Source organism: Anopheles nili, chromosome 3 (genome assembly GCF_943737925.1).
Source record: "Anopheles nili chromosome 3, idAnoNiliSN_F5_01, whole genome shotgun sequence".
NCBI lineage: Eukaryota > Metazoa > Arthropoda > Insecta > Diptera > Culicidae > Anopheles > Anopheles nili.
Genome location: NC_071292.1, coordinates 53,066,139 through 53,078,488, shown reverse-complemented (window position 1 = coordinate 53,078,488; position 12,350 = coordinate 53,066,139). Strand labels below are relative to the sequence as shown.

General features: G+C 49.6%; 1 protein-coding gene across 1 annotated transcript in view; it reads left to right on the top strand.

The window, feature by feature from the left end:
- Positions 1-8,921, top strand: part of LOC128724603 (uncharacterized) — a 152,534-nt gene extending 143,613 nt beyond the window's left edge. Inside the window, exons 13-16 of the mRNA XM_053818326.1 lie at positions 3,815-3,965; positions 4,056-4,862; positions 5,304-7,804; positions 8,247-8,921. Of these exons, the coding sequence (XP_053674301.1) occupies positions 3,815-3,965; positions 4,056-4,862; positions 5,304-7,804; positions 8,247-8,486 (3,699 nt within the window). The 3' untranslated portion in view covers positions 8,487-8,921. The remainder of the gene's footprint in view (positions 1-3,814; positions 3,966-4,055; positions 4,863-5,303; positions 7,805-8,246) is intronic.
- The last annotated feature ends 3,429 nt before the right edge of the window (positions 8,922-12,350 follow it).

Below are 12,350 nucleotides of genomic sequence, written 5' to 3'. Positions count from 1 at the left end.
CTTGATTAATTTTTTCTACTCCTTTTCGCCTGTGCGAAGAAGCAACCAGTTTTTGTTTTCGTTTATGTTTGCATACGATACAACTGATGCTAATGTGTCTTCTTCGTGTTTCGAAGCTTCTTCTATTGGATAGTACACGCTATTTGTTTGAATCCGGTTCTGAAGTCTTGGTTTGAAACAAATTACCATGATAATTAGTTAAAAGCCAGAAAATGTGTATTATTTCATTTCGTACACGTGCTGATCATGCATTGACAAGTTAATTTATCGATAAGTTAACATGCATTCTTTGAACTACACGTTCAATGTCGTTTAGCAGCGTCGACTCGATTTGTCTTTTTTTTATTTTTTATCTTGAAAAACTGTTACTGATTCGGTTTACCCAGAAAAACTGATTTTGCTTATCGTTGTCTGTAATTTTCATCACGCGGATTCGGAATCTCGTGATATATCCGTCCGGTTCCATAAAGTCGTTCGATTGCAGCGGATGCTCCGATTATCAAACAAAAAGGCCGCTCGTAAAGCCTGTTTGCCATTTCACCTGTAAACGGTGATAACACTACGGTGCGGTTACAGTACTCGAAACTTTCATGGCCTTCTCGATAAGATAACACTTTATTGCGAGGAGCAAGCGCGCGAGGTGCATCATCAATCAAGTCGAAACCGAAAGGCAAACGCAAGCTAAACGCAGCACACACGCGCACGTAGTTGAGTTGCAGCGCGCTAGCGGCTGATTAGTCAGTATCGGTCGGTACGCCACAAACACTCACCGTTCATGACGGCGGCTGTAGCCTTAGTAGTAGTGGCAAATCTTCATCATCAACCGCGCAGTGTAGCTTCCCGTATCAGTGAATCACTAAGTGGCTTGGAGCTCGCTCATGAAGAAGCATATCAGACAAGGCAAGTTGGGTCCGTCCCTCGTTGGCGTGTATGTGTGCTGCGTACACTGAGAGTCGGCCATACCCCCAAGAATCGTTAGACCGTTCGCAACGTAACACCACAAACTGGTTCAGTTGTATCCTGTTCGCGATCGGACGCTGACGCGTGCGCGCGCACCACCCGAAGGAACGGTGCTCAGTTAAAACAAAACGAAGAAAAAAGAAACAGTACGAACTCAACATAAGCAGAAACACAGAAACAAAACAGAAACAAGCGGATCGGATTCCGCGAAGTCGCCGCGCAATAAGCCGAGAAGTGAGAGTTTCTGCGAGATATCTCGGGTTAATTCCTTTCCGTTCGACGCCAGTGCAATGAATCATCCATTGGTATTCGCCGGTACCGGTGATCAAGGCAGTAGCACCACCACCACCAGCTATTGGGATGAAGCGATCGCCTTAGGAGCCCAACTCGTCACGCTGCTCCATACATTACTCATCCCACTACTGGTGGCGATCGGCGTACAGTCCGTGGTGCGGCTTTGCATTAGTATTCGCCGCGAGGCAAAGCGGCAACTGCAATGGCACGTAGATGAGCTGCAGCGCGACCGGTTGCGTTTGATAGAGGAGATCAAGATCGATCTGCTGAAGACGCTAAACAAAGGAGTAAACGCTAGCGGTGGCGTGGTAACGACCACCAGCTCACCATCGCTGTATGACAGTGAAGGGCGGCTCAACGGTTCCGTGAAGCAACCAAAATGGCACCCGCCAATGGTCGAGAAAAAGATTCACTCCATTACTTCGGCCACGGACCCACCGCCGGCGTTGGTGAAGAACGAAAGCATTCCGAGTGAATCAAGTCACCCCAGCACCGTGAACAATCGTGCGGAACTGAGCACGGCCGCGAAAGCCAGCGAATGGAAGAAACCTCGCCGGCTTGACCGTAAAGAGTGCAGCAATATTGTGAATGAAATCATTTATCAAATTCAGACGGGCGCGCGAAACGCGGAAGAGGCCAATAGGCCACCGAAGGTTGAGATCCGCAAGAGCAGGACGGAAGCGCGATTGGGCAGTGCGGATGATACGGCCGTATTTCGTGACGTCCATCGGCGGAACGTTGTGGCACGCATGAAGACGCTTTTCGAACAACCAGCACAGTGTCCTAATGGTGGACGAATCGTTCAACCGGTGGAAGAACGATCTGCTGGTCATAGGCAACCTCCGCCACATCTGAACAGTGTGGTTGGTATTCTCCGGCGAAATGAGCAGAGCTATCCAAAACGTGTGATAAGTGCTAGTTTGGAGAACCTTCGATCTGCGAGTGGAGGACAATTTCTGAAGGCAGCCTCGGAACCACCAACAGTTGTTCGTCTACGACGGCGCATACGTTCCCAGCATAGCTTGTCGGAATCGGTGGAAGATATACTAGAATCGGAGCGGTTCTCAAAAAGACTATCTCAGTACTCCATCAGCGACCTGCTGGTTGATGACGAGGACTACTTGACTAATGGAACGAGTCCCGACAGGAGCAGCACCAGTGAAGAGAAATCCCCTGCAGTGCTGTACGATCGCGTATCAAGAGGGCTGAAAACACTGTCCACGTTTTCGCTGTCGGAACTACTTCAGGACGACGAATCGAACACGATGGAAGTCGATGGTTGTGCCGTGGACGAACCGGAAGTGGTGTTGCGCAAAAGTAAACCCTCGACAGCTCCTGCCGCGTACCGCAATGCCGTCGATAACATCGAGCAAATACTAATCGCGGAGAACTTGTCGAAAGATTACTGGAAATATTCCATTTCGAACCTGTTGGATTTCATGGAGGAGGACGACGGTGGAGTGGTGGCGCTACAGAAGTACACCTAAGGTCCACCTCTACCTGACCTGGCCGGTGTGGTTCGGTGGTTTACGCTAAACCACCAAAGTCAATATCTAGAGCCTTATCTTTTGTGCACCGGGAGCCTCGAGTAGAAGTGCGGGTGTTTTGTGAGACTTATTTATGTGACCAAGCACTTTAGACTGATAGCGAATGAGCCGTCCTATTTTGGTATCCTCGACGGCGGGATGATGGATTTTATGAGTTGAGAAAAAAACGCAACGAGGCACAAAATAATTCCTAAAAGGCTGTGATTGGGTGGATTAATCTAGGTGTAACGGGTGCCCAGCTAAAGTGACCACTGAGCCAAAGAGCGCTGCAAGTGTTTACGAACTATAATATAACGTATATATCAATAACAGATCGTAATTTATTGTGCTTACGTAATCAAAGTATTGCTACGACAAAAACGAAACCTCTACGACTTCACCGGACGCTATTCCAACTATTCTATAAGGTAATTTAAATTGACGACAAACTGCACTACTCAAAACCCTTTAAGGTGTGGCCACATCAGATTGGCGGCGACCTTTCGGTTCATGTTTCTAAAGGCAATCAGTGCCTCGAATGGTTCGATTTATGGCATATCTTTATGAGTATACCGAGCCGTACAAAACCCATAACGGCAGTAGAATAGTAGATAAACATTGGGTGAAGAAGAGCTGCTCGTCTTTTCTATTACGAACCACACCCAACTCATCGCCGTACGGTCCAATGCGTCCGTTGTGTTTATCTACTTTTCCGTACCGTCTACGATCGCTACGGTCGTTTGGAATGTGAGCCCGGAATTGATTTTTAAGCGCTTCGCACACACAGTGTGACAACTTCCGAAGCGTGATTGAGGCGGTATGAACATCATTTAGCGTTTTTAATTTCTTAATTATACGCGACATCGGTGATTAATGGCACCATTCTGGCGTACGATAACGTGTGTTCTTTGTTTCCTTTGCTTGCATATACCCTTATCTCCAAAAAAAACCCGAGTTTGCTTTGTTTATTTCATGGTTGTGTTTAGTTGATTTCTTCTTTTTGACCACACTCTCTTACCGTGTTATCATTGCAGAATGCACTAATCGTTGCCAAGTCCCAGGAAAGCCCAGTGAAGAACAGCTCACCACGACCGTTCAGTCGGCCGGCAGATTTGGAGGGTGGAAACATTTCCGACCGGTTGGGTAAGATCATCACGTCGTCGGAAAAATGGAAAAATCGCGTCGGTAAGTACAGCAGGAGCGAGTTGTATGCCGTGAAGGCTGCAAGCTCCATGTACTAAAATTAATTTTCTTTTCTTCACAAAAATTCCACAGAACTCTCCGATGCGACAAACTTCACCGTTGCCGGTCGTATGGCGGCAACGAAATCACCCAAGTTACCGTTCGTCAAGTCGGACACGAAACAATCACCTGCCATGAATGTGTTCCGCAGTGTCAACCCACCGCAGCTTGGACTCTCCAAAAGTCCCTCCATGATGGTGTCCTCCGTCGTCACCTCATCCACGGTGTACGGGCAACCGCAGCAGCAACCACCTGCGGCAACATTCGGTGGAAGACCGATGAGTGTGCCGGCACAGCAATTTTCTAGTCCCGCTCCGGTTCCGATGTTCCAGCCACAGAGCCAGCAGCAGCAACAGCAACAGCAGCACCGAGTCGTCGAAAGTCTCATGAAGCGTAGCATAAGTGTACCAGGCGTCCCCACCGGTGTGTCTACCGGGCCCAGTCTCGCGGGTGATCTCAAAACGCACGCCATCGGCTCGAAGGTGGCCATCCCGAAGCTGGATGACGAAAGCTTTGGTTCGTTCTTCGGTACGGTCGCTGGCAGCACTGGTTCCGTCAGCACCGGGTTCACTGCCAGTGCGATGATGGCCACCAGCATTTGCAGCAGCGCCAGTAGCACGTTGAACAGCTCCGAGGTAATGATTGGAGATCTTGATACGCTGAAGACCTCCGGGGAGAAGCTGTCTCATAAGAAGGTCGTGCAGGGCCCGAAAGGACGTCGCGCTACGTCACGGAATCCACTGAAAACGCTAGCCGCCCGTGACGATCTGCAGACGGAGTACACCGAAATTAAGACAGGTATCGCCGACAAGGAGATGCGCAGACTCAAACTAGAAGCAAGTAAGTACTGCTGCATCGACTAAAAGTGCACCCTCGACTGAGTGATGGTCAGGTGTATGCGTGCGTTTGTGTGTTTGTGTGAGTTTGTGTATGTGTGCGCGTGGGTGCGAGTGTGTTTTTGTGTTAAAAGCGAGCCTCCTTCTTGTACGCTCGCTCCATCTGATCAGGTTCTGATCAGGTCTGGAAGGAGATAAAGGAGGTGATTCCGCTTTACCCCACTACACACACGCCTGCTCTACTCTGACACCCGCTAGCCCGCTCGCTGCACGAAGGACTCCTAACAAATGCTACCCCCCCCCATCCAATCACCGTAATCCCACTCATGCTAACCCTCTGGCTGGCAATGGCGTCATCCCCGGATGTGCCGTGGCCACGCTACCGTGTTTTTTCTTTGTCTCTTCCCCCCGCCCCCACCGCACCCCCTGGCCGTTCCGCTTCCAGTTGCCAAAAATAGCAATCTGGCCGTAGAAGCGCTAGCCGGCTTAGCGTCCGTTGAGGATTTCAAATCGGTCAGTCTCAAGTCTAGCTCGCTGCCGCTGAATCAATCGTTTGTCCCGTACAAACCGCTGATGTTGCTGCAGGTGAAGGGCCGCCGGCACGCCCAGACGCGCCTGGTGGAACCGGTGGCACGGTCGGTGAACCGGGGCGACTGCTTCATCCTCGTCACCGCCGACCGGCTGTTCGCCTTTCTGGGCCAGTACGCGAACGTGATCGAGCGGTCCCGCTGCAAGGAGATTTGCGACCAGATCGTCCGCGACAAGGACCTCGGTTGTGGGGCGGCCACCGTGACGCTGCTGAACGATGGCGGAAGTGGCGTGGGCCGGCAGGCGCGCGACTTTTGGAAGCTGCTTGGCCGCGGCCAGGAAGATGAGAGCGCCGAGGTGTGTGACTGTGGGCACGCCGACGAGGACGAGCTGTTCGAGGCGTGCCTGATCGAGACGAACATGGTGTACGAGTTCCAGGATGACGCGCTTGTCCCGCTGGAGGAGTACTGGGGTGCGATACCGAAGATTGCGATGCTGGACGTGCGCAAGGTGCTCGTGTTCGACTTTGGTTCCGAGCTGTACGTGTGGAGCGGCAAGAGTGCCTCCTCGGAGGGTAAGCGGGCGGCGTTGCGGTTGGCCCAGGAGCTACATGGCGGGAGCTACAGTTACGAGGATTGCCAGCTGAACCCGTTAAACTTTGCGGAACTATCCGGTGATCGGCAGCGTGATGCTCGGCGACTCTCGAAGACGGGCAACATCCGGCCGGAATGGTGCTTGATCGCGCGTGTCACTCAGCACATGGAGACGGTGCTGTTCCGTGAGAAATTCCTCGATTGGCCGGATGTGACGGTGCACTTCCGCGAAGAGTACTCGCTTGGTGCCGGAGATGGATCGTCGATTGGTGCTGAGATAAAGCCGCTTGATGGAGGTCAGCTGTACCGGGGAAATGAGCCCTATCAGGAACCGAACCTGGTGCTGGAAAACTCGAACCTCGGGCGGGGCAATTTCTACTACGATCAGGACTCGATGCGCCACTTTGACGTTCGCACGACATCCGTCACGCAGTGGGAGATCGACGAGTACGAGTACAAGGAGATCGACGGTTCGTCTCGGGGTCATTTCTACGCGGATGAAAGCTACACGGTACGCTGGATGTACCAAATCAGCGTGACGGTGCGTGAGCTCAGTGGTAAGGTTTCAAACCGCAGTACCGTCGTTGGCCGGGACCGGTGCGCGTACTTCTGCTGGCATGGAAAGGATGCGTCCGCGAATGAAAAGGGTGCCGCCGCGTTGCTCACGGTCGAGCTGGACAAAGAGAAAGGATCGCAGGTGCGCGTAGCCCAGGGCCAAGAAACAGCCGCGTTCGTGCGGCTCTTCAACGTTATGTTTATCCATCGAAGCAAACGCGTGCCAAAGGACACGTGGCGTATGTACATGATCACGGGCAACTTTGCTGAGGAGACGATGTGTACTGAGGTGGAGAGTTGCAGCATGCGCCAGTTGCGTTCCCGAGCCACTATGCTGTTGGTGCACGGTGAAAGAGGTCGCGTATTGCTTTGGCAAGGTTGTAAAGCGTTACCACATGCCAAGGAAGTGGCCGCGAACGCGTTGCGTGTCGTACTGGAGCAGAAGTGCCCGGAGCTGTTTGATGAAACGCTATCGAACCTATCATCTGCCGTGGTCGACGAGGGCCAGGAAACGAGCGAATTCTTCGATGCGGTTGGTGGCCAAAACCGGCACCATTATCACAGCCTGCTCGGGTCAGAGCAAACGTACGATTTTACACCGCGCATTTTCCACCTCAGCAGCATCAACAATGGTAACTTCGAGGCGACGGAACTGCACAGTGCGCTTCGTGCGAAGGACCGCCCGACGGCTTATCCGTTCCGGCAAGAGGACTTGTACTCCGCCCGCCAGCCAACGATCTTCCTCATTGACAACGGGCACGTGCTGTGGCTCTGGCAGGGCTGGTGGCCGACCGGTGACGAGTCGGGCAGTGATAGCGGTAGTGGAAGTGCCACCGGAGAGACCACTCACAGTAGCTTTGACAGTAACCGATCGGGAGAGAACCGTTGGCAGGTGGAGCGTCGTGTCGCGATGGAGACGGCCGTATCGTACTGGAAGTCCAAACGGCAGCAGTTTGGAGACGGTACTCCAGCGGTACAGAACGGTTCGTCGAATGGGAATGGCCATGCAAGGACATCGCCGTACACGACCACCGACGTCAACGGGAACCAAGGCATAGACGAGGTCGATGCGAAACCGTACGATACTCCAACGGGTCTTCCTGTGTTCGCCGAGGATCCGTGTTCTGCTGGTACGACTAACGGCGGCGTACACGCCGAGACGGACATCGTGAATGGGTTCGTTGTATGGGCAGGACTCGAACCTCTGGAGTTTACGGCCCTGTTCCCGGAGTGGATCGAACGGGACGATGTAGCAGAAATCAACGTGCAGGTAGGTTCTGTGTCCTTTTGCTCAGTCTCTCTCTCTCTCTCTATCTCTCGCTCCTCGATCTTCGGTTCGTACTGGTTTGGTTAAGCAGGTGGTGGAAGATAGATAGATAGATAGAGGTTTGTATGTCCATGGAGGCTTCAGCAAGCGCGCCAGTAAATCATTGGTAAGCTGCTTCTAATAAATGTGCTTCAATGTGCTTACTCCTGTCCAATGTTCATGTGTCCACACCTTGTCTTCAGATGTGCGCTTACGCCCTTGTAACTGGCCCTTAATAAGGCTTTCCTCCCAATACAAACCTCTGGTATTAATTGCTTCCTGTGAGGTGTGTGTCTCTGTCCGTATGGTGTCTGTTCGTTGGTGTCCCCCAAAAATTTCCATCCGATAATGCATCCCGCGGTTACGATGTATATTAACGCAATGGCCATTTTCACACTCATTTTAGGATGGTCGTAAATCGACACCGCAACCAATCTTCGACAGTTTGTCACTGATGACGCGCAAGGAGTACCCGTTGGCGGTATTGCTGGAGCGCCCGCTACCGGAAGGCGTCGATCCCACCAAGCTCGAGCTGTACCTTCACGAGCAGGATTTCCCGCCAGCGCTTGGCCTGTCCAAGCAGGAGTACCAGCAGCTGCCCGCCTGGAAGCAAACGAAGCTGAAGAAGGAACGTGGCTTGTTTTAGGGTGACGTTTGCAATCGAACGAGCGAAACGGATGCGAGCACCAGTAGGAATGAACCAAATCGAGACAGAGTTGATCGCGTGGATTTGTCAGCTTTTTTTTTGTCGTGTCTAATTTTAAACCCAAATCCGTTGTCCGTTTTCGTGTTCCGAAGTGAAATTTTTCGTCCATAGATACACATACCGACTATGATATTAAGTTCCGTTGCGAATAGTGGATAACTTCCCTTTCCTGTTCCCGTCCCACTTCATACGCAACCGATTAGGCTAGCTTTCTTTTATTTATCTGAAAACACACGTATGTGAGCAACAGAGGGTGCAACATCGAGAGGAGTGTAGTTCGTTCATGTGTTCGTTTTTTTTATATTATTTAAAATACAAATTTGTTAGCTTATTTTATTACATTCAGGTTCAAATATTACTTTTCACTTAATACCTTCCCGGGCAAAGAAAGTGAGCCTTGTAGGCGAGGATAGATTTGCTTTCCCATCATCATCCCCATCGTTTGGTGGTGTGTAATGATTTCGCGTTGTAAATTTTTGTACCATTGTCATCTCGCATCTCGTTGCCACGGTTAGTTTGCTTTAAGTTGTTTGTTAACACGATGCTAGATCCGTTCGTCGGGTAGAATTCGCTCTCCTGGTGCTATGCGTTTTTTACCGACATTTGTAACTATGTTTCTTTTTACGTACATATGACTGTAAACCGTTCGGTTCGGAATGATGGAAAGGAACGTATACAGGCGGTGTTTAGTATGCAGGAATAGAGAAAAAAGGCTGCACGACTGCAGGGAAGAATGGAAACGTTTGCTAGTACTTAAAACGCTCTGTCACAGCATATGCATTATTATAAACAATTCTATCGAGCTATGGCAGGTGCAATTGAGAGAAAAGAACATAAGAAATCATTTAACCTGCTTGAGGCGAAGCCAGCAGAGAAGGCATTTGCAGGAACTGGCAGCCCAGCAACAAAACATAATCATCGCGTATACTCTTGATAGTTTAACCGATACCCAACGACAAACGAGGACGAGTGATGGAAGCAAATCGAATCTCTCTGGCCCTGCTCGTGCCTCCGGGGACTTTAGTATGGATGTAATGTTTATAGTTTTTTTTTCGTTGTTGAGCGTGAAGCAAACGTAGGCTGGAACCAATATACTTTATCTAGTAAACCTTGAATACGAAAACGAAGCAAAGGAAGATTTCAGACTTGGCCCGAAGGATGCAAGCGAAACTTCATGATCGGAGCCCATATATATATACACACATGCATACAATTCATACATACATATGTTTATATATATCTTATACAACAAACGTGCATACACAGTCGCTCATGTAACCATCAGGTGTGTAAAATCGAAACAGACGCGGACGCTATATTTTAAATGAAAAACAACGCGGCCACCAAATAATTAACCCCACATCATGGTCGCGATACATTTTAGGGTAGCGAGCGTGATATATATCACCGTCGAAGGAAGGTGCGCTTCCTCTGTATGTGCTTAAACAATCGTGTAAAACCGCGCGACATCGCCGCCGTCGTCGTTTGTTTTACAAGCGCCTTTCATAACCGCTGCGCGAGCAAAAAGGAGCAGGATCAGGATCTAGTCCGCTTTAGAGCCGGGATGTGATGGGCGGCCTAACAGTGTGTTTCGTTACGCGGAAGAAGCTGCTCTCTTATGCATTTTTTTTTTGTTTTCGCGTGCTCATTTGGCATAAGGGAAGAGAAGAGGGCTGCGATTGATTGTGGTGCAATAATGGTGGGGCGAAAAAAGGGATTGGGACCAGTCCCATTTGCGCCCACGTGGCTTTTAGCGACACTGTTTTCGCTGTGGTGGGAATCGCACGCGCGTCCCCCATCACTCACCACCCATCGTGTGAATATATATATATATAAATATACCGTTTATACAGACTTTGACACACATTTCTCTAGTAGCACCTACCAACGATCGAACTAATCGCGATTTGAAGCAGCGAAATGTGAAGCCAAATAAAAAAAAAACATGTGAAAAATGGTGTGACAGCGGAGAGTAAAGAAATGGTTTTATTTTACCGAGTTTGATCCGAAAAGATTGAGAAACATTTGCGTCAAGTAAACCCCGCGGGTAAGATGTTGCGAAAAATGCGCATTGATTTTGCCAAAACAAAACATTCCCGAAAGAACACCCGTGACGCGCACGTCAAACGCGCTCAGCGGCAAAAAATTATCCGGGCCCGGATAATCGAGCACCAAAAGTGCGAAATTTCGACATCAAAAACGCCCGTTTTGTAACAGGAGCGCAGGAACCGCAGGAGTTAAAACAGCTGGACCGGCGAGCGTACGCTCCGCCTTCCAAAACACGTCCGTCCGCGGCGACGATCGCGGACGCACTGATCATCGTGCCGCGCTCGCGTCGGGTTCGTCAGTACGTCGGCGGTCGTCGCCGCGGACGGACGTGTTTTGGAAGGCGGAGCGTACGCTCGCCGGTCCAGCTGTTTTAACTCCTGCGGTTCCTGCGCTCCTGTTACAAAACGGGCGTTTTTGATGTCGAAATTTCGCACTTTTGGTGCTCGATTATCCGGGCCCGAAAATTTTTTTTTGCCTGTTGCGATTCCTTCGCTCCTGTTACAAAACGGGTGTTTTTGGTATTGAAATTTCGTGCTTTTTTGATGCTCGATTATCCGGGCCGCGATATTTTTTTGCCCGCTGCGCATTTCGGATTGATTTAAATGATTAAAAAACGCCAAAACACGGGTGATTTTGTTTTTTTACATTAGTTTTGTTGCTTTTCATTCTGTTTTATTTTCCGTTTTCTTGTTGTCATCACTAAATATAATAAGAATATATAATAATTTGCAATAATAATCATAATCAATAATGCGCCCTTTTTTTCTCATCTCCACACGCTCCACGTTCATACTTCTTGTTGCACGTGTCTGTAATCAGTGTGTATGTGTGGGGGGTGTACGTGTGCACGCCTCGGGATGCGTGTATGTGGGTTTTTGTATGTGTGATGTGGGCGTAAATGACACTTTTCTTGCACCGCCGCGGCAGCGGATTTTTCTTGCGTTTGGTTTTCCCCTTCTGCGCATCCGGTCATTCGGTAATTTCTGTACGTGTGCCTGTACGGTGTATGTATCCCTCGCATGTGCGTATTATCGTACTATTTCTACCTTTTTTCCGCCTCATTTTCTTTTATCATCGCGTCGCACTTAAATAGTAAGGATTAGCAAGGGAGAGAGAGAGTGATGATTTCGATCAAGTAGTAGATTTCTAATTTCTGCCTCCGCCTACTGCTTACTTCTTACGTCTTAGTTTGCTTGTCTCTTGCTGCCCCACACCCCTTCCGGTGTCTCTCTCTCTCTCTCTCTGTCTCTCTGTCACTCTGCTCTCGCATATTTAATTGTAATAATAGTATAATAATAAATACTTATTTTCACTTCCCGGTGATCGACGGCCGCTGCCAACCGATCACAACGTCGATCGTCGTTCGACTCTACGATGACTCGCTTTCTCTCTATCTCTCGGTCTGTCTGATTACCGCGCCTCCATCGCACGTGTGTCCCTCCATCCCTTCTTATAACCATGTCTTTTGCGGGTGTTCCTTCGGAAACGACGGAATTTTTTTTTGCATTCATTTCATTTCTTTTTTTTGTATTCGAACCTCATCTGCCGGAAGCGGCTCCTATATATATATATATTCTGCATCCTTACTGCTTAGTATGGCTTTTCTCCCGTGTTTGCGGCATCATCATAAATATGCATTCGATTTTCGAACGGCGTAGCATATGCCCCCACCCCCTTGATGTCCTTACGTTCCTAACTGATCGCTTCCTAACACATTCCCTTTCACATTGTTTTTTTTTTCGCTTTTTACTGGTA